The sequence below is a fragment of the Manis pentadactyla genome, chromosome 2 (genome assembly GCF_030020395.1).
Source record: "Manis pentadactyla isolate mManPen7 chromosome 2, mManPen7.hap1, whole genome shotgun sequence".
Classification (NCBI taxonomy): Eukaryota; Metazoa; Chordata; class Mammalia; order Pholidota; family Manidae; genus Manis; species Manis pentadactyla.
This window is the reverse complement of record NC_080020.1, coordinates 23,135,199-23,157,193: the sequence shown is the minus strand read 5'-3', so window position 1 is coordinate 23,157,193 and position 21,995 is coordinate 23,135,199. Positions and strand designations below refer to the sequence as shown.

Below are 21,995 nucleotides of genomic sequence, written 5' to 3'. Positions count from 1 at the left end.
AAGACCATCCCAGTAAGCATGCTAGTGGTCTCCAGTGGTGGGGACATAATTCATTTCAGTACCACATGAACTGTAATTTTTTACAGTTTTTAAAGTGTATTGTGAAATTTAAAAAACATCAGAGGATCCCTTGATTTGGAAACCACTGGGACTGGGGAGCTGAAGAGTCCTTTGGCCTTGAAGGTGTGATTGTGTGGGTTTGTAAACCCCACACCCATCTGGTGTGTGCAGTGAGCACAGTGGACAGGACAGGTGCAGAACCTGTTGCCTGTGGACTGGGCAGGGACGGGAAGCAGCCAGGCCTTGGCTGCTGGCATGCTCCAGAATCCTCCGGAGAGTGGGTTTGGTACCTCCTTTGGTGCAGGCCCCCAGCAGGTTGACCACGTTCAGGTGGGGTCCGAGGTGACTCATAATCTTCAGCTCTGACATGAGGGCTTGCTTCTCACTGCTGCGGGCCGTGGCTGAGGGAGAGACGGGCACAGTCACTGAGGCCTGAAGAGGCCCACCAGACTGTCCCAACCCTTCTGCCCCACCCTGTGTTGTAAGACTGAGGTGTTCCAGGGTGGTGAGGACCCACATGCAGGGGGAAGGGGAGAGGCTGGGAGGAAGGGGAGGAGGGGAGAGGCACCCATGGGGGAGGGGCAGGTGAGGAAGCTTCTTTCCCAAAGCAGACTTGGGCGCAGGGCTGGCTGCAGTGTGGCTGCACCTCTTGTGCCTAGTGAATCGGGATCAGGCCTGCTCTGGGGGAGCCTGGACACACAGCAGAGGCAGGGGCGGGGGCAGATGTGAGGGAGAGACAGGCTCCCAGGACTCACATTTCAGCATCTTGACAGCCACTTTCATCGTGGCCTGTGAATGACTCAGGCCGTGAGCCGTGGCCTCCACCACCTGCCCAAAGGCCCCGGAGCCCAGGGTGCGTCCTGGGGTAGAAGCGACCCCTCAGCTCCAGGCCCAGCAGGAAGCTGCATCCCCCACCCTCACCGAGGTCAGTCCCTCAAGCCATCCTGGATTTAGGTGTTTCCGCCAAGGAGAAATCATAGTGTTTCAAGGTTCTTCCTGGTGTCTCATCTAAGTGCTGCCTGCTTTCTGGCCCATCTTTGTCCCTGGGAAGACTTCCTCTCTCCCCAGAGGGGAGCACAACTCCTCTACACCCCTCAGCCTCTCCAGCTAGACTGAGCACAGGCCTGGCACTCAGCCTATCCTCAATTAATACTTCCTTTCTCACCATGAAAGAAATCTAATGCAGTTACAGGATCATAGGATCTCAATGTGGACAGTCCCTGAGGGATTGTCTTGCTCCCCCCTATACAGGGAGGACACCGAGGGCCAGAGAAGGTAAGGCATTAGCCTGAGGCGCCAGAGCTAGCCATGGCAAGGCTGGAACCAGACCTCAGGTAGTCTTCCCACCTGCCTCAAGTCCCAAGTGCCTGGTGAGGCTTCCCAGGACTGACCGAGCACAAGCTGGTCCCGCGGCAGCTCCCAGGTGGAGTCGTAGGGCAGCTGCATAGGGTCCACATAGATATACTCATGGCCATCAGAGCTGACAGACTCAATCACCTTCCATCGGATTTCATAACGTGGCTTCTGCAGAACCAGAGATGGATCATTAAAGGGGGTCTGGGCCTTGAGGCCCACTAGGTCCAGCCCCTTACAGATGGAACAGAGGGGGTAGGAGACCCCGAGACCCAGAGACTGGCAGAGGCATATGTGAAGTCACACAGCAAGTTATTGATAGAGCCAGGGTCTTCATGGGCTCAGTGAGGACAGGTGCCAAGGGCCCCAGATGGGGAGTGGCTTAGGAGCAGCTGACAGCCATGGGCGCCCTCCTCGTCAGAACCTCAGCACTAGCTTCTCCTAGAGCATCAGCTGCTCTTCAGATGGGAGCTGAGGGGCAGGCAGCCCTGCAAAGGGACACAGGCAGCGGCCCTCTGGGGATGTGGCTGGCCCCAGCCCCGTGCTGGAGCAGTCACAGTGGGAACCTCAGAGACATGTAACCTTAGAATGCTGAAATCACAGGACTGGAATCTTAGAATGATAGAATTATGGGGTGCTGCAATCCTAACTCGGAATCTTAAAATGTTGGAATCATATGATGGTGAAATCTCAGAACAGAACATTGAAATTACAGATCAATAGGATTAAACTGTGAGAGTCCCTGTGGGTGAGAGCTGGAAGAATCTGGAGGCCATGTAGTCCCAGCTCTACGGCTGGGATGGATGATGTCTGCGCAGAACCCTGGGTACAGAGCAGAGCTGGGAGCCCTGGATGGCCTGGCCCAGGCTGCCGGGGGTGGAGAGAGTTCAGCCACCCAGTGTCACCTGAGCTCCGTGCTGGGCCTGGACATGGCCAGATCCTGCAGCATTTGAGGAAAGCAGAGGAAGTCCATGCAAACAGATGGTGTGCCAGTCTGCACCCACTAAGCTCGGGTGGGGGTTTACCTTCTGCCAAAGCATGATGAGGACGATGAGGGAGATGATCATGAGCACCACCAAGGCCAGGATGGCTGAGATCACCACCACCTTAAAGGGCAGAGCTGGAGGCAGAGACAAGAGCTGGCCATAAGCAGACAGGGAACTTGGCTCATGCCGCCTCTGACACCACAAGACCCTCTGTGCCCATTCTACCCAGAACAGTACCCCCACCCCCACCCCCACCAACCACGGCCTAGAATGTCAGGCTCTCAGCCTCTCCCTCTAGGCCTCACCACCAGGCTCCCATAAATACCCTGTGCCCCTCAGTAACCCTCGACCTCAGAACGCTCCCGGCTCCACCCCCTCAGCCCTCCAAGGGGTCAGTTCAGCTCCCAGTGGCTGTGCTTGGCTCACCTCGCCTTTGACTCCATGCCCTTGTTGGAGCTGTCACAGCTAGGAAAGAGCCTGGCCAAGGGACCTGCAGCCTGATGAAGCCAGACTGCAGAAAGGGGCCTGTCTCCTCCTCTTGTCCACACCAAGTGCCCACCGGGGTGAGGTAGTGATGGCAGTTATAAAGTGCACCCCGCAGGGAACAGGCATGACGAGCAGGGCTCACTCTGGGCCCCCCAAACCTCGAGGCTCCTTCAGAGCCAGGCCTCATCCTCTTTGCTGCACAGGTTCCCATTCCTTCATACTCCCTCTACGTCCACCCCAGTCAGGCCCTCATCTCCCCTGTCCTGCCCCAATGCCACCCATGGGTTTTCCTGGGAACTCATTCCCTCCTCTTCAGGGCCCCAGACCAATGTCACTCCTCTTCTCCCTACCCCACCAGGCCACACAAGCGGGTCCTGGGAAGGAGCCATCTGAGGAAAAAGAGGAGGTTTCATCCGGCCGTGGCAGTTGCCCCGAGCTGTGACAGGTGCATGGCTTTCCCCTCAGGTACACACAGAACTTCACTTCTGTCTTGTTCAGAACTGGTCTGCGGGTGCCCACTTGTTCAGGGATATGTGTGTAGGAGTGTGGATGAGATAAGGCACTAACTGTCCCACACAGGGCAGGGGGCAGGGGCCAGGTCTGTGCATGGAGAGGCACATGAGTGTGCAAGCCCATGACCTGCCTGCATATAAGTGTGCCCCAAATGTCCTGCACAGCCTTCCGAGCCCTGTTTGCACTGACTTCTGCCACCTCCTGCAGCCCCTCACCGTTTGGCCCTCATCTCTCTCCTCCCCAGCCCCTAACACACACACACTCCGTGCTCTGGTCACGCTGAATTCCTTTCATCTCTTGGAGCCCACTTTGCCTCTGGACTTTTGCACAGGCCATCCCCTCTGACCAGAACTCCATTCCTCACTAGGCTTACTCCCTAATCTGTCAGGTTTTTGAAAATGCTTTCTTTTTCCATGACACTTTTCTGGATCCCACACCTGGGCACAGAGTCTTCCTCCTTCTAGGCTTTCCCCCCCAAAATGCCGATCCTTGCAGCAGGATTGCTTAGTTCCTTATCTTCCTCCTCTCTGGACTGCGGGCACTAGGAGAGCAGGCAGGGCTCAACCTTCTCCAGGGAGAATTGGGACTCCGTAAGTATTTATTGGATGAGTAAATAAGTGAATTTATGCAGTACAAGCATACAGGTACATGTATGACCAAGGACTGGCACACAGCAAAAGCATCCAGCCATTGGTAGAGACTGTTCATATGGGCAGAATTATGCATGTATGTGCCCCTTCTAACAGACCTGCATTATACAGCAGGCTTGTAGGTATAGGGATTGTGCTCGCACATTTGCAGAAAGGTGTGCTGCAGCTCCGTGCTTACAGATGTGCATGATGCCAGTTTGTACACATGCACAGGAATTGTGCATGGATTGTCTGCACACTTATATGAGGATTGTGCATCCACATGTACATGCATACAGACACTCACTCATGGATTTATATATGTGTCTAGAGATTGGACATGTTCTTGTTCCTGGTTTACAAACACACTTGGTGGGTTTACACACCTAGACAGGCATCATGCATGCTTGCATACAGGCTTACAGACATACCCTTCCAGCTTTATGCATGTATCTGGGGATTGGACATTCTTGACTATGTGGTTTACAAATCTACACTCAGAGGGTTTGCACCTGTGTCCAAGGATCAGGCACGCTCGTATACATGCTTTATCGTGCACACAGAGTGTACGTACCCTAGGCATAAGGAAATAGTGCTACTCATAGCCATGGCTAATAGACATGTACTGGCAGATGTACATATGTTTGCCAATATTATGCTGTTGTGTAAGTGCATGGAAGGAACATGCACTGGTGGGTTTCACACACAATACTCCTGAGTGCCCATGGACATGCAGACTCTGGTCTGCTGTGGGTGCACAGGCATAGTCCCAAAGATGGTGGCTGGGTTGAGATGGGGGTGAGGGGTCGCCAGGGGCTGCCGAAGCTGGAGGACTCACATTGTGGCACCACGGTGACCTCCTGAATGTCGTGACCCAGCAGGTTTTGCAGCGTGCAGCGCACCGACAGTGGCTGATCCACACGGTGCAGGCGCAGTGTGCTCACCACCTCAAACTCCTGCTCCTCAGCCCAGTAAGTCACATTAGTCTCCAGCTGGCTCTCCTCCTCAGAACTGTTCCCCAGTGGCGTGGGTGGCAGTTCGCGTGGACACCTGCCAGGACAGCCAGCCAGGTCGGCTTTCAGTCCCTGCCCTCTGCAGGAAGGGAAACTGAGGCCAAAGGCAGGCAGCGCCACGGGGTGGTGGTGGAAGGAGACCTGGCGCCTCCAGTCTGCGACTTTCTGCTGCCTGATCCTGAGCTGATTCATCTATGGTTCCTAGACTGACCATTAGGGGGCGCTCCTACCCCAGACCTGAGAACCCTTGATTGCAAAAGCCACTCCCTTCAGTTGAAACAGTCAAGGAAAAGGGACAATTCTGATGATGCAGAGCGCCTCCAAAAAGTCACATCTGGATGTGACTCTAGCCTGGAACAATGCGTCCAGAGGAAGAAGCTGGACTAGATGATCATCACTGGGCCCTTCCTACCAGCTCTGAGTACCCTGGGGGACTGAGGCTTAGGATCTACTCACCTTTTGAGGTTGCTGCAGGTAGACCAGGTGAGGTGTGGCTGGGGCATGCCCCGGCCTCGGCAGCGGACTGTCTGCTCCCCACTGGCAGGGTGGCTCTCACTCAGCTCCAGAACACGGACAGGCACTGCATGGAGGAGACATTACCAGGAGGTGGGAAGGTTAAACCAGGCAGTCAGTGAGGAAGGCCCTCAGGGAGGGCCCCGCCCAGGGTCTCCCCTGGGGGAAGGGAGGTACACACTGCAGGTGAACATTAAATACCAGGAACGACTGTGAAAACTGACAGATCCCGCTTCTGGGTACTTCAAAGGGAAAGCCTCAGCAGGGTGCTAGTCTGTCTTTAACACCTCTCTGAGATTTGCTAATCTTCCTTTTAACAGAGAGAGCAGGCCTGAGGATCAGAGGGAGTCCTGGGAAGACTAGGGTATGAAGCTAAATTTAATAGCATTGTTTTGTTGTCTCAGAGTTTACTTTAGTGGTTGCTTTATATTTATGACATGTGATGCTGATTTTCCATCTAGGATTGAGAGCTTAAATTCTCTTTCAAAATAAATTTATTTTTAGAAAGTTAATCGACAAAACGTTAACTCATTATTGTGTCATTCCTCTGCTCAAAACCTGCGATGGCTCTTCATTTCAGTCACAGTAAAAGCCGAAGTCCATACAAGAGCCCAGGAGGACCTTCGTGATCTGCTCCCCCAGCCCCCAACTACCCTATCTCCCCTATGAGTTCGTCCCCTACATTGTCTCCCTCACTCTGTTGCAGCCATGCAGGCCTTTCGGCTATTGCTCCTGCCTGGGTGCCCTTTCACCAAATAGCCACTTGGATAATGCCCTCACCCTGAAGTTGTTACACAAACATCATCCCTATGAGTCCACCCCCACCATCCTATTTAAAATTGCAAACTTCACTGAGCTCCTGCTCCCAGAACTCTCAATACTCCCTTTCCAGCCCTTTTTTTCAGCTTTTTTTTTCTTCTGCAGCACTTGTTAACTTCTAAACTTCTCCATAATGGGCTCTTTTTTTTTTCTCTACTGGTGAATGTTTGTCTTCCACCACTAGGATGCAAGTGCCACCAGGGCAGAGCCTCCAGAACCGTGAACAGACTGGTACATTATAGTTGCTCAACAAAGATCTAGCTAACGAATGGTGTAGTATAAGTAGTAGCTAAGAAGGAAAAATCATGGCATTGGTATATGAATGCCTGAGGTTTTGGAAACACTAATCTAGCCTAATGACCTCCTTTTATAGCTGGGGAAACTGAGGCCCAGAGAGGGGATATGCCAGGTTTACAAGGCAGTGGGACAGTGTCAGAGCTCAACCTAGAACCCAGTCCCTCTCTTGCTCTGTCTAGGGAGAGGGAGTGGGGGTGGGAGTAGCAGGAGAGGAAAGCAGGGTGGAGAGCCCCTCACCGTTGACCTGCAGCTGGAAGGAGAGCTGGGCCTCAGCGTCCTCATGGAAGGCCCGCATGGTATAGTGGCCAGCCTCAGCCACCTTCACCCGCACCAGTGTCAGTTCTGACACATACCTGGGAAGCAGGACAGGTCCAGCAGTCAGAGCCGGGAGTACTCTTACAGTCTTCCCCCACCCTCCTTGTACAGGCGGGAAAAACAAGGCCCAGTGGGGGGAAAGGGCTTGCCAGGGTCACAGAGGTGACAGTAGCAGAGCCAGGACTCACATCCCCATCTCCTGAATCCCCACCCATAGGCAACACCACTGAGCTAAGAGGGAGGATTGCTGGGGGGGATGTATCCTCACCTCCACAATTCATCTGCTTCAGAAAGGACTGACTCGCTTTATCCTAACACAGGGCACTTCTTCCTCCTGCTAATCTCCAGCCTTAGGGTTACCATTCAGGTTTAGATGGAACCCTGTTCTGCAATCATCAAGACTTTTTCTTCTCAGCTGCCCCCTGCCAGCTGCACCCGTCACAAGGACCACTAAACATCTGGGTGATCATTTGACCAGCATCTGCTTCACCGACTGGATGGGAAACCCTGGGACAGATGGCACTGTCTGTACTGGTCTCTGGAGCATCTCCAGTGCCCGGCACCGCGCCTGGCACACAGTAGGTTCTCAGGAAAGATGGGCCTAGGTTTGTTTAGTGGCTGAAAGCTGTAGGCTGCCTCGCGGCTGCAGAATATGGTAATTTCAAGAATGGATTGGGCGCTGCTGCTCACCGGGTCTCAGACAGATTGCGTGTGGACAGGGCGATCTCCCCGGCGCTGGAGTCGCCCAGTGTGCGATTTTCCTTGAACCATATGACAGTGGGCGGCGGGTAGGACTCGAACACCACCTGCAGTGTCCGGCTGCGGTGCAGCTCCGCGAACTGTACAGTGTCTAGCTCTTCCAGCAGCTGTACGTAGCCGCTCTCTGCAAGGAACAGCCGTCAGGGGCGGGGCTATGCCCGGCAACCAATGGGGCAACGCCTTTAGGGGGCGGGGCTCCTGGAGCGAGGCATCAGCCTTCTGGGGGCGGGGCTTCAGGCTTAGAACTGAACCAGCAATGGTTGTTATCCTAGCAGGGACTGAGGCTGGGTCTGGGACTGGAGTAGAGGACTAATTTAGGGCTGATGCTGGGTTGGAGGCCGGGTTTGAGATTAGAACTAGACTTGTAGTTCTTAATGGGCGTGTGGCAGAGGTTAGTTGCAGCGTGGTTGAATTTTGGGATGGGGTTGCTTGGACCTGAGACAGTAGTTGGGATTAGAAATCAGGTTGGGGCTGGAATCCTGGCTAGGCGAACAGTGTACGTGGGGATTAGGATTGGTTTTGGGCTGACACTACACTTTGGTTTGGGTTTATCCTGGAAGTGGGCTTGGACTGGCCCTAAGCCTAGAGCTGGATTGGAATGTGGTGACAGTACCCTGGAGACTGTGACAGGGTCAGGGTCCAGCTCAGAATGAGGGTTGGGGCCAAACCCAAGGGACGCACCAACCACAGTGACATTGACGGCCTTTTCATCTCGATGGTCATTCACACTCTCTGACACATTGCAGATGTAGGTCCCAGAGTCGCCTAGCTCAGCGCTGGGGATGTGCAAGATGGAGCGTATGTAGGAGGGTACACTGAAGAGGAAGTCAGTCACTGGCTCCACCAGCCGCCCACTCTGTAAGGACAGGCAGGGCAAACCCCCAGATCAGGAAGGGTCTGGGAAGTCAGGCTGCAAGTCAAGCCAGCCATCTCTGCCTACCTCTTCCTCCAGCCCCTAGTCCAGCATTACCTCCAGGCGTGGGTATATCCACTCAAAGTTGACCACCTCGTTCCCAGTCACAATGCATATGATGGTGATGTTCTCACCCTGGCGGACCACAGTCTGCACTGCATTCACTGAGACATTGATGGATGACACTGGTAGAAAGAGATTGGCTTAGGGCTGAGGAAGCACCACCAGCCATCAGCACTTTAACTTGGGGATGGTGTAAGGATCCACAGAGGTAAGGGATGACTGGCTTGGAAGATTTGTTCATTCAACAAATAGTTATTAAATACCTACTATATGCCACACACTGTTCTAGGCATTGAAGCTTTAGCAGTAAACACAACAAAGGTCCTGTCTTCATGAAGCTGACATTCTAGAAGGGGTAATAGTCTTAAAATCTAAGTACTGTCTGGGAATCTAAGTATAGGAAAAATTTACTGAGCACAACTACACACCAGGTACCCTCTGTCTTCTGTTTTCTTTAATTTTCACAATAATCCTACTAGGTAGGCAATCATTATTATCCCCATTTTACGGAAGAAGAAACAGGCTCAGAGAGATTATGTGCTTTGTACAAAGTCACTGAGATGAGAAATGGCACATGTGGGATTCAAACCCAACTGGCTCTAAAACCTGTGCCTTTGCCCACCATATTATACAGCCCAGCTCTGTCACTAATGCTTCCCTTGACTTTGGGCATCCTCTTTCTGAGCCTCAGTTTCCTCTTCTGTAAAATGGGTAAACCCTACTTGCCTTCCAAGACTGTAGTGAGAGTCCAGTGAAAAATGTAATTTCACACTTTGTAAACCAAAAAGGGCTATACTTCTGTGACGGGTCATACTTGCCTCTGCTGAGCACCAGGCCAGAAAGGGGGCTCACCCTGGAGGCTGTAGACATAGTAGGCTTCAGAATCCACCTCTTTGTCCCCAATGGTGGTTTTGCAGACATAGGTCTTGTCCTCAAAGATACCAGAGAAGCCATGTTGGTGGTCGTAGGGGATGGGGAGTGGGACATCCACTTTCTTCTCGTGCAGTGTCACCACCAGTCGTGGATCTGTCACTCGGCATGGAATTGTGGTCTCAGTTATTTCCGTGAGAAAGATGAATAGTTCCTCAGGGTCAACAGGGAGGAAGCCCATAGTGGGATCTGCCAAGGATGAGGACAAGAAGAGGATCAGGGGACTTGGGTTTCTGGCTGTCCCCTAAACTGCTGTGTGACCTTGAGCAGATAGTTTCCCGTCACTGGGCCCCAGTCTTCCCATTGCAGAATAAGTATGATCTCAGAGGTTCCTTCCAGCTTTAACTTCTGATACGGACAGCTCCAGGGTGAGAAAGAAGATAAGACACAAGTTGGAGGGAAGCTGATACCTGGAGCTTGGAGAAGAGGGAAGATGGGATGTGGAGACCAAGAGGGAGAATAGTAGAACCAGCTGAGAATGCTGAGTTCTGCAAAACCAGGAATGGGGTGGGCCAGCAGGGAGCAGACAGATATCCAGACCAAGGGGTGGGAGTGAAGATACTCCTAGACTGCCAGGCTGGATTCCATGATTCGTCTGCATTTCTAAGCTGGTTGTATTTCACAGTGTCACTAAAGCACTCTTTGACCATCCCCAGATGCCTGCAATTAAGAAGAGGAGTGAGGGAATGAACACACAGGCCAGGACCCTTACCCGGCACAAAGATGTAGAGTCGTTTCTGCTCACCAGACTCCAGCCCCTGGGAGCCTTTGTAGGTACAAAAGTATTCTCCTGTGTCTATCCCAGTGACATTGGTCAGCGCTAGCATGCTGGAGAAGGTGCCATCCTGGGTCTTGGTGAGTTCCTGCAGGGGCTCCCGGGACAGCCGTTCCCACACCACCGGAGCTGGACCCGAGCAGGTCAGAATGAAGTTGCTGGAGACATTGAGGACCAGCTCTGGCCCTGGGGGTGTGATCACCAGGTCCCTGGAGGCCTGTGCTCCCAGCAGCAACAGCAGGGGTAGAAACAGCACATGGCCTTTGGGAGAAGAGGCATCAGAGATCAGGGCACAGGCACCTTGGCACCCCTCCTCGTGGCTGAGCCTGGGCGAGGCCAGACAGGCCCAGCCCTTAAAGAGCACACCTCCCTGACCCAAACTCAGACTGGAGCCCATGGCTCTGAGGCCTGCTTGCCCAGTACCCCATCACCAGGGACTCCTCCTAGCCTCCTGGCCTCCGATCTCCGTGCCTGAAGACCCCCAGCCTTGGAATCCTTCAGCAGCGCTGCATTCAGGCTCATGAAGAGAACGCTCACGTTCTCATGAAGGGCTTCAGGAAATCCTCGGGAAGCAATCTCAGGCCTCCAGTTCCTGCATTACTTTCCAGGTCACTTTCTGAGGCTCTTCCCTGCAGTGCCCCAGCTGCCCAGGCTCTGCCTGAAGCCTGGAGGTGGCCCTACTTGGGGAAGGTGGGACAAGGTAGCTCAGAGTGGGGCAGACTGGGAAGCGGGGATGCTGAGGCCCCTGGGGGGTGGGGGGACTAGTGTGAGGGGGTGCCAAGTGGTTGGCTCCACTCCCCTGCTGCCATCCCCTGGGGAAGGATTCTGTAAGCCACCCCCAGGCCAGCATGTGCTCAGCCAGCCAGTCAGTCATCCATGGGTTGGCCATTGGCTGGTCATTGATTGTTAATGACCACTGATTGCTTGGCTAGCTGCCCAGTCCCTGGAGAGCTGGCTTCCTGTAATGGGCAGGAGTGAGGGAAGGGTGTGCTGAGAGGGCCACAACCAGGACTTGGGAGCTCACAGCCAATGAGGGGTCCAGGCAGCAGCGGGAATCCAGACTAATACCTATGATTGTTGAGAGGAAATGGGAGGCCGGGGTGACTGTTAATGAGCGAGGTGGGGACAGCTGGTGCTGGGGCGTGGGATGGGGAGGACCGAACAAAGGGCTCTGTACCCGCAGGGGCCCACTGAGGTCTCCGAGCTGAAGGGACAGCAGGGGATGGAGGCCTCTATTGAGCCTCATGGGAAAGGCAGGAACTGAGGCTCAAGAGCATAGCAGTGCCCTGGGCTCCCAGACATCAGTGCTAGCGTTCACCACACTCCTGCTGGTTCCAGGTCCCACTTAGTAGCTCCCCAGGCTGCCCTACCCCTGCCTGCTGTCTACCTACCTTTGAGGACAAGAGCTGGCATGGCACCCGGAAGCCACGTGGTCTCCTGCAGAATTGAACAGGGGTCAGGGGTCAGGGCCTAGGGAGGTCAGAGGCAGGGCCAGGGCCCTTTTTGCACCTGCAAGGTAAGCCTCAGCCCTGGCTCTCCAGCCTCTGTTTTCATGGGGCTGAACCCGAAAGCTATCCTCATCCAGGAAGGCACTCATGCCCACAGATTCCCCCCCTGCCCTGGGCACCGCCTCTGGCGCCCGGACCGTGCTTTGGCCCTGCCTCTATGTCTCCAGTGCCTTAGCTGAGCCCCTGCCTCTCTCCGGGCCCTACTTCCTCCATGTGTACAGTGGGGGCAGGGGACTTGGGCTGGATGGTGTCCAGGGGCCCACCAGCTCTAACAGCCTGTCCTCCGGGTGACAGTTCCAATACCAGGCTCTTATCTGCCAGGACAAATATTTGGGGAAGTGTGATGAAAAGCCTGGGGGAGCAGGAGGGGGTGAGCCAGAACCCAGAAGCTCCCGCAGCTTCACGAGACAACAGGAAGTGGAGGCGGCTGTGGGAAGGAAAGCAGGAGAGTCAGGGCTACGGAATGTGGGGGGCACCCCATGCCTGCCCCTTTACTCAGCCCAGGCTGCAAGGAGGCCCCGAGGACAGGGGCCATGGGCTGGGAAGGCCCCACCACCCAGCAAGTCTTCAAAGGTCCTTGGAGAATAGCCAACCCCCACCCCACCCCCCAACCCCCAGTGTCCAGACGGGGAAACCAAGGCTCTGGGAGGGTAAGAACTTTGTCCAGGCTTACACAGCACAGCTTGTCCAGGAGGGAGGCAAAGAGACCTGGAATGACAGAGGTAGCAAGAGACAAGCACGGAGACAGAAAGGGAGGAGGCTCAGCGGTGGAGGCCACGGGAGACAGGAGCGGGCACACAGAGAGGAGACAGGCTGCGCCGGCTGGTCTCTGCTCTGTCCTTGCCCTTGGCGGCCCCATCTGAGGCTCCCAGGTAACCGTCAGTGGCCAGGCACGGGCAGGAAGGAGGCCAAAAGCGGGCGGGGGTCAGAGAGCAAGGAATGTGGGAAGGCACCACGCGACAAGGCGACAGGAGCCTCCCTGGGCTGTGGGTCTGCTGACTTCGCTGAGTGGCTGCCGGCCTGGCCCAGCTCCTAAGGCTACGCCCAGCTGTCCCCCCACTACACCACCCATGTCTCTCATCTACTTTCCAGTCCAGGGCCAGGGTCTGTGTTTGAGCTCCAGCAGGCTATGTCCTGTGCCATAGGCCTCAGGGGCCTCAGTCCTCACCTTGCAGAATGGGATGACCTGAGTGCACCCCTTACTGGGCAGTGATCACACGTCAGCAGCAGGACAGACGCAAGCCTGCGGACCCCCTCTTGGCCTTGCCCAGCTCCCCAAAAAGCTCTCTGAGCAAATCTGTTCTTTACTTCTTTCTCCTCCCCATCCCTTAGACCTGTCTGCTGGAGGGTCCCCTCCTTTCTCCCCTCTCTCAGACTCAGAGCCCAGTCCTTCCCCTCCACAGCACCCCATTCCCATCCCTCCTGCCCCAGCCCCTCCAGCTGGATGCCAGGACTCCTCTAGCAGCAAGGGGCAATGCCATGGCAGAGCCAGCAGCCCCCACAGAGGCCCATCTGCCCTTCAGTGGGTGCCCCTCTGGCTCCCCTCTTCCTGCCAAAGATCTCAGCCAAAGAAAATCATTAGCAGCCCAGGCTGGGGGAGGGGGTCACTTCAGTCTCCCTGCCCCTCCCCTCCCTGCCTCCCTGGCTGGCCACACTGTTTATTATTCTAAAGGAGGAATTTGGTCGGCTGGCCTGGAGATGGGAGGTCACTGCAACTGGGGCTGGCCTGGCTCTGGAAGGCGGGGCCGTGTGGGCTGGGACCCTAGGGCAAGCAGGCCCCCACCCTGGCCCCTCTCCAGCTCGGCCTGTGATTGGGGGTGGCTGAGAGTCTCTGAGACTCTGAACTGGGAGAGGCCTTCTTAAACAGACAGCGGAGACTCAGAGAGGGACAGAATCATGGCCCAGTAACACAGCAAAAAGGCAGAATCAGGCTGAGGAGAGGACAGGCTGTGCAAAGTATCCAAAAAGGAGAGGATACTCTGTGCCAAGTAGCTCAGGAAGAGCGTAGATGCCCCGGGGACCTTGGATCGGCTTCTCTCTTCATGAAATGAGCATTCTGGCTGCAGCCACAAGGGGCCTCAGACTCACCGTGAGACTGAGCAAGTTTCCTTCCTCTCTGAGACTCAGTTTCTCCATCCATACAGGGAGAGCTTCAGATGGGTCATTTCAGAGAGCTGCCCCTATTCAAAAACTGCCATTTGGGCCAGAAAGAAGAGTCTAGTCACTGTTATTCCCCATGGGGTGGTTTGGGGGAAGTGGGGCTGCTGAGAAGGAGAGGCTGCATTCCTGAGGCTGGAGTCACCTGGGAATCCATAACCCATCTCAATCTGTGGATTGAATTTCCCTGACCATTTGGCCACCCATGGGCTGTGTAGACTTTGACAAGTTGTTTCCCTCTCTGTGCTTCAGTTTCCCCATCTATACAATTAAGGCTTAGACAATGGTCTTTCAAAGGGCTTTCAAACAAACGGACTGGTGACACAGAAGCCCAGGAGACTGCAAGGGGAGGGTGGCGTGTGGGCCAGAGGACAATAGGCCAGAGCACGAGGAAGGCCCAGAGTGAGGTCCTGACCTCCCCCGGTTGTCTGCCCAAGACCTTACGGAGCTCTTTGAGCTTCCCAGAGGCTGCTGTGCTCCCAGTGAGCCCAGAGAGGCCTAGGCGGCGGTCTGGAGGTAGAGGGCTTGCCTGTGAGAGCTTCCCTTTCTCAAGAGGAGGGCTAGGCTTCCGGGAGGGGCCAGCTGGGGGAGGTGGGGGCCACAGGCAGGGGCAGGCGCCCTCCTACCTGCCGCACTCTCCTGCCTGGGGAGCCCCCGGAGCAGAAAGAGGGAAGAGACTCTCAGGGGTCCTCTTTTACCCAAGGGGAGAGTGCTGCGTGCTGGAAAGTCCTCATAATTCATGCTTTTTCAGCCAGGTTGGGGGGACAGAGGTCTAGAGATGGGGTTATTGCCCAGCTCCTCACAGTGCATCAGAAGGACCCCTTTAGGAACCGCGTGAGGATCCCAAGTCCACGGGAGGGGGAGTCATTCTCAGATCCCCAGCCTTCCCTCCTTCCAGCTCATACAAATCTCCACTTCTTTCCCACCACCTTCATCTAAATAAATCCAGTCCATCTTGGCCACATCCGCCAGCAGCAGCTTCCCTCCCTCGGGGTCCTGAGGCTCCCACGACACAGGCAGGCCAGGGAGGGGGGCCTACACGGCTGCCAGTGGGGGAGGCTGCACATGGTGAGCATGTGCACACACAGTACAGATTCCTGCCTACGCGCTCGCTCACACACTGCTCTGAAACATATCCATGGGCAGTGCACCATGTGAGCGCCCACCCCTCATGCAGGCACTCAACATGTGCCTGCCCAAACAAAACACGCATGCGTGCAGCTCCCACTGTGCCCAGCACACGTGTACACAGCACAGACCACCACCCATGTGCTGCACAAGGTGCACCCATATGCCACAAACCAGGTACCCAGCACAAGCAAAGCCGTGTACATACAGAGTGTGTGGCACAAGGGACCCCAAACACACCTGAACACACATCCACAACACCTGAACACAAGTCAACGTGCATTGTGCATTTGCTGTTCCAAGTGATGTTCTGAGCACTTGACATGTATCAACTCACGGGCTCCTCAGCCAACTCCACAAGGTAGATACAGGATCATTCCCATTTTACATGGGGAAACTGAGGCAGAGAGCACCTAAGGAACTTGCCTAGGAATGCAGAGTAGAGATTGAGCCAAGGTGGAGTACTCCATAGCACCCCGTACCACCAACTTCTCTGTTTACTGGGTTTGGGTTGGGGGAGGGCAGTGGGTTCGAGCTTTATCTAACTGAGAACTGACAGGACTTGGTGATTACATGCTGGGGGGCTGGAGTGAGATGTATCATAAATGACTGCACCCCTATTTCTAGCCTGGAGCCCCAGGGGGGCAGGAGTATGTGTGTGTGCTGGGGACATAATGCCATTTGCTGAGATGAGGATGAGACCTGCCTGAGCTGAGCTGGGTTGGGATCTGGAGGGGACTGTGGGCATCTGAGTGGACAGACAGACCCTCAGCCCGTAGGCAGGGAACAGGCTGAGCAGAAACAGCAGCAAGATGGGGATGGGAGGAAGCCCTGTTGTGGGACGGTTTGGGGGTGTTCTTGAGACAGGCAGTCTCAGCCCTTAGGAGGCTCTGAATAACCAGGACACCAGAGGGAAGAGTAGGCCTGGCCACTGGGCCTCAGGGTTAGAGCTGGAATGACAGAGCTCCAGTCCCCAGGGGTCATCCGTCTGATCCAACCCTCTTCCTGTGAGCCATTGTACAGGTGGGAAGCCAAGGCTTAGAGAAGGAGAGGGACAGCTCTCAGGGTTCTGACCTACAAGCTGGGTGCTCAGGTGGCCATGGGGCCCTGAAGCTCACCTCAGATAGGGGGCTGGTGGCTCAAGCCCCAGAGTTCAGAACACAATTGCTGCCCAAAGCACACCAGACCTGCTGTCAAAGTCACTTTCCCTGGTGCACGCCAGGCAGGGATTGGAGGCTGAGACTCAGAGGACATGACTTGCCAAGTTGTTGTAAAAGTGGGACACAGACCCCAGTCTGCTGCCTGGCAGTCTCGTCCTCTTTCCTCTGTACCAAGGGCACTTCATAGCCCCTGGGACAAACTTCAGGGGCAGATCCCTGGCTGGCAGTAAGGGGTGTCGTTCCTAGCCCCAGCTCTGTCACCCAGTTCTAGTACAGTCCCTCCCCTCCTTGAGCTTCAGTCTCCCCATCTGTACCCAGGGTGAGGAGGGCTGTCCTGGGTGCACTCCCAGAGCTGGCATTCTGTGGCCCTCAGGACTGTGCTCTGGGAAGCAGCTGTGCTGGCCTGGAGTGCTTGGGTTGGGGGTGAGGGACCAGGGAGGGGCCCTAGCCTGGATGTCCTGACTCAGCTCAGAGAAGGCAGCCAGTCCCAGGCCTGGGTGTCGGGGGGGGCAAGAGGTATCTGGAGCCAGGGCCTGAGTCCTCTGCCAGCAGCTGGGAGAGAATGACCGTGACAGCAGCACAGGCTGGACCTGGCAGAGATGCGGCGGCCTTACCCCAAGTGGGCTGGGATGTGCGTGCAATCTTGCAGTCGGGTGAGAGAACCCTGTCCTGGGGGGGTGGGGAGAGTTACAGGTGGGAGCTGGTGGGGGCTGAAGCCTGGGAAGGGGGTGAAGTTCTGCCCTCTTAATCAACAGATAGTCCCAGTGTATCTGTTGGCGAAGGCTCAGCACTCCACCTCTGCACAGGGAGTCTCCCCACAAACCTCAGGATCTCTTGGAGCCCAGAGAGGGCGAGCAGCCTGGCCCATCACACAGTGATGCAGCTTGATCATCCCGGCCCAGCTCGGTCATGCTGCTTCTAGACCCAAGGAACCGTCATGTTCTCCAGGTGCTTACGAGGTCCCCCAGACGAAGCAGCAGGAATCAGCTAAGCTGGGGCCTGGCTTGGACTCTCGCTCTGGTCTGGAGGTCAGTCCAAGTGGGCGGAAGAACAGTGCCAGTTCCATGGACTGTCATTCTGATCCCCCTGCCCTGCCCCCTCCAGCACAAGCTGCTTCGTCACCTCTGGGTGCCGTATTGCACCCCCCTTCTCCCATCTCCTTGCCTCCAATCTGTCTGCTCCCACCACTTCTCATACCCCAACTAGAGGAGTCTTTCCAAAATACCTATCTGACAGGGTCCTTCCCCGGCATCCCCATGGCTGCCCATCGCCCCTTAGTAAAGGCCAGCTTCTTGGCCCAGCCTTTAAGAGCCTTTCTGCCCTAGTCCTGCAGGCGGCTCCTGGGGACCGAGGTGAGAGGTTGCTGCCCTCCTGGGTCCCCAGGGCCCTCGTGAGGCCTCCACACTTGCCACTCATTCTGTGCTCCTCTCCCCAGGAGGCCTCCCCAGGGACACAATGGAAAGAAATGACCTATTTACTAGAAGTTCAAAATAAAATGAAACATCTGTCTGGATCAGAGCCAGAGTGATAAAGAACGGACTGATTCCTCCAGCCTGAGTCTCCCCCTTGCCACACACCCCCTCACCCACCAGTGTGTGTGGCAGGGGGGAGGGGGAGCTTCCCAGCTACTTGGAACAGTTCGTGGGAAAGCACTCAGTGTGTGCCTCACGGCCACTGGGGGCCCAGGGGAGGAGGCCTGGGTCCCCACACAGGCTGGGAACCGGCCTGAGAAGGAGGTCAGCAAGGGAGGGAGGCCTCCTGCCCGCCCCTGTCCACCCGCCTGCTGAGCAAACACTTCCTGCCTCCTCCAGTGCCTCACTGGCCTCCCTGCCCATCCCCGTGGCCACCCTCCCAGCCATATGGTCTGGCTTTGTCCAGGCCCAGTGGATACCTGGACCAGAGTCCACTGGATCCTATCTGGGCCCCAAAAGCCCCTTCAAAATGGAGCAGGACTCAGAAGGCCTTGAAAATAACAAGCATAATAATAGCTACGCCGTCCAATTTAGTTCACATCACAGACTGCCTGGGAGAGGCCCTTTATGTCAGTGATCTTAGAATGACCCATGATGTCAGGGTTGTCTCCACCATTTGACAAATGAGGAAAGCAAGACACAGAGAGGTTAAATTATTTGCCTAAGGTCACAGAGCTTGCCAGTGGTGGAGCCAGTGCCCAGTCCTGGTTGGACTGACCACATGACAGCCTCTGTACAGCAGGAGGCAAAGAGGACACGCCCACGCCTGGCACAGTACAGCTCCATACATGAGTTGCCAGCCTGGTTCCTTCCGCCTATCTCTCGCCCTCTCCTTTCAGCCCATCCTCTCCTTGCATGGGTGAACCTGAAGCTGGCAGAACAAGGCAGAAGACGACCACACCATCTTTCATAGAGCCAAAAGTCTCAGGGCTGGGAGGAAGGGGTTATCCAGCCCATAACTGCACTCTTCCCATGACAGGGATCTCACCACCTCTCCTGCCGCCCATTCCATTCCTGGACAGCTCAGTATCCTCAGAGGTCATGCTACTTGACAATCTTTATTACATTGAACATAATTTGTCTCACTGTATCCTCTAGGCTTTGGTCCTGTTTCTTTCTACCAGGGCTGCCCCCACTAACCCAGGACATTCTTTCTTCCCATTCTTTGTTCTGATGCTCCCCAATCTGAAAACAAACAAAAGTCCCTACTAATTTGGATCCAGGCACTCTACTAAGTGAGATAACCTGGGGGTTTCATTTTATCCTCACAACAGTCCTGCGAGGGGGTTACAATCATTATTCCCATTTCACAGAGAAGAAATTGAATCTCAGAGAGGGTTGGTAACTTGACCAGAGAGGTCTGGTAACTTGCCCAAGGTCACACAGCCAATAAGCAATGGAGGTTGGTTGGAAACTCAGGCCCATCTCTGACTCTATGCTATGTTCTTCCTGCCATGCTGGGCTGCTTGTCTCCTGCCCAGAAACAGGTGTGTCCACAGAGAAACTCCCACACGGGTTCACCCTAATGGATTTGTACAAAATTAGGGCTCTCAGGGATGGAAGGATCCTCAGAGGTCAGAGTTCCATCCCACCCCTCACTGGGGTCAGAGTGTGTGAGGTGCCTGTCCAGTCCAGCCACTAATTTGAAAGTCAAGCAAGGGGTAGGGCTCAGAACCTTTCTGCAACTGCAGGGTCTGAGGGTTAGTACACACTTGCTGAGAACAGCCTGGGTCTGGCAGGCACTCTGACCTGCCTTGAGGCCTGTCCCAAGGGCCTCTGAGATGGGGAGCCAGGCAGTCAGGCTAGGTGTGTGGCCAGCTCTGCCACAGGCCTGCCCCTGTGAGGGCCCCAGCAGCCCTTCTGCTGTCCACAGAGGGCCAGGGCCTCTGCAGCTGCAGTGTTCCAGTCCCCCACCATCCCTCAGCTGCCCTCCCTGCACCCTCCCACCCCGCCCCCAGAGCCTCATCTCCTGCTGATGCCATGGTAACAGAGAGCGCCAGGCCCTGGCAGCCAAAGGAGCCCCTGAGAGGGGTCCCGGCTGCGGCTGTGGAGTGGGGGTGCGGCAGGCGCAGACAAGCAAACCTTCTGTTCCCCAGGCTGCTGCCAGCCCAGGATCAGCCACGGGCTGGGGTGGGGGCTGCAAACAGAATGGATACTCAGAGCCAAGTGGGCAGGGGGCAGGCAGGCCCCGGCCCTTCACACTGACCCACCAGCACATGGCCTTCCCCCAGCAGCCCACAGCCGGCAAATCTGGTAGGGGTAGCTAGCTAAGGAGAAAACCTGTCTTTAACTGGTGCCAATTATGGAGCATTGAGATTCCCCTCAGAGCCAACAGGCAGCAGAGCCAGAGGGGAGAAAAACCCCCCATTTCATCCCCCTCACGCGCAAGCAAGCACCCTCCCCTCTGTTCTCCCCCCCTTCCCCTGTCACTCACCTGAACTCTCCCATTTACTGTTACTCAGCCTCTCTGGCCTCGGTTTCCCATGTGTCAGTGGGGCTCATCAATGAGTCGTTGAGGCAATTAAATGAGTTAATATAAGGAAAATGCTTAGAACAGGGCCTGGCACACAGCCTCGTTCTTCTTCATTCACAGAGAGTAAGTCACTCGCTCACGCGCTTGGCGTTGAGTGCACAGCCATGTCACCCTGGGCTAGGCTTGTCCGCAAAGGGACAGACAAGACGGTGGGAAAGCCCCTTCCAGAGGACTCCTTAGGGTGGGGTGGCTGCTGATGGTATGGTGCTGTCAGAGGCTCAGGAGGCGGGTTGTGGGGGAAGATGGGGAGGGTGTCCTGTCCTGGCTACTCAGGGAATTCAGAGGCCAACCCAGGATGAAAACCCAAGTCTAGTGACTCCCAGTCCACTGTCTGTGACCCACTTCTTTCCTATGCCTTTGTCTTAGTCCGTTCCTTTGATCCCCCACAAATGAGGCACCCACCTAACAACTGTTGGGGATATGCCTCCAAATTCCTAATACAGGATTAGAACTATAGTAGATGCTTACACAGCATAAGAGCTCAAAGGCTGGGTAGAGTCAGTTTTTCTGGTCTTCAGGCCTGTGGCTTCAAGCTGTCCCCTAATAACAGGCTGCACTAAGGCTGGAGAACCGGCACGGGCAGGCAGTAGTGACTCTCCCTCCAGGGAGGTAATGGGACAGGCTGGTGAGAGGGCAATACAGACATATGGACCCTGATGCCAGCAGGCTACACCTGAGGCCACCTGGGGCACTGAAAGCACATGGGAGCCCAACCCCAGCTTGCAGCCACCTAATCCGGGCCCACCTGCCAGTTCTAGTCCCTCGTACCTGTGACTTCTCTGAGTTTAAGTTCCCTGAGTCCCCATTTCCTGGAAAATGACGAGACCTCCTTGCCACTGCGGTGAGGGTCAGAGAGGATGATGAAGACCACCTGACACACAATAGGTGCTCAGTAAATGACAACTATTCTGACTATGTGATTGTTCCAGTGGGGCGGGGCGTGCTAGCCTCATCGGTTTATTCACTTCTTTGGTGGAAGATGCCAGGGAAGGGGGACTCTACAGGGGCTCCGTCTGAGTAGTCAGGGAAGTGGGAAGCTCAAGGCATCTGGGAAAAATGCAGGAAGAGAACTGCTAGGTCAGAAGTTGGAGCTCTTCAGCAAAAAGATAGGTAATGGGCAGGGAAAGAGGACAGAGGTAACTTTGGGAAAGGTTTGGGGTACCAGGTAAGGATTCGGGTCTTGCCCCGGAGGCACCAGGAAGCCAAGTTTTCAGGGCTTTGATGGGGAGGGTGTGGGCCAGCTGCTGTCCCTGCAGCCATAGGGCTGCAGCCATAGTGATGAACTCTGAGCACTGTGGGGGTGGGGGTGGGGGTGGGGGTGGGGGTGGGGGCTCCATAAGCAAAAGTGACAGGAGCAGTTTGGTGCCTGGTGGGAAGGTATGGATCAGAATGGGGACAGAGGAGGCAGTGAGACCAGTGTGGGGGATGAAGCCATCTCAAATCCTGCCTAAACTCCCGACAGCCCAAGCTATGTAATTTGTGGGGCTGAGTGCAAAATGAAAATGTGGGGCCCCTTGTTAAAAAATTATTAAGAATTTTGAGTGTAGGGCCCTAATAAGCATGGAGGTCTCTGTGACGGCACAGGTTGGATGTCCATGAAGTCATCGTCATCC

General features: G+C 55.4%; 1 protein-coding gene across 3 annotated transcripts in view; it reads right to left on the bottom strand.

The window, feature by feature from the left end:
- The window catches only part of PDGFRB (platelet derived growth factor receptor beta), a 36,407-nt gene that overhangs the window by 9,000 nt on the left and 5,412 nt on the right, over positions 1-21,995 (bottom strand). The window contains exons 2-15 of one of the 3 annotated variants that reach the window (XM_036881446.2): positions 14,021-14,123; positions 11,816-11,861; positions 10,362-10,685; positions 9,572-9,838; positions 8,714-8,841; positions 8,425-8,599; positions 7,675-7,867; positions 6,907-7,022; positions 5,497-5,620; positions 4,866-5,077; positions 2,439-2,533; positions 1,452-1,584; positions 816-920; positions 351-461 (exon numbers count right to left, since the gene is read on the bottom strand). In XM_036881446.2, coding sequence (XP_036737341.2) covers positions 351-461; positions 816-920; positions 1,452-1,584; positions 2,439-2,533; positions 4,866-5,077; positions 5,497-5,620; positions 6,907-7,022; positions 7,675-7,867; positions 8,425-8,599; positions 8,714-8,841; positions 9,572-9,838; positions 10,362-10,685; positions 11,816-11,861; positions 14,021-14,068 — 2,077 coding nt within the window. In that variant the 5' untranslated portion in view covers positions 14,069-14,123. The remainder of the gene's footprint in view (positions 1-350; positions 462-815; positions 921-1,451; positions 1,585-2,438; positions 2,534-4,865; positions 5,078-5,496; positions 5,621-6,906; positions 7,023-7,674; positions 7,868-8,424; positions 8,600-8,713; positions 8,842-9,571; positions 9,839-10,361; positions 10,686-11,815; positions 11,862-14,020; positions 14,124-21,995) is intronic. The other 2 variants (XM_036881448.2, XM_057490790.1) reach the window with 2 other exon arrangements.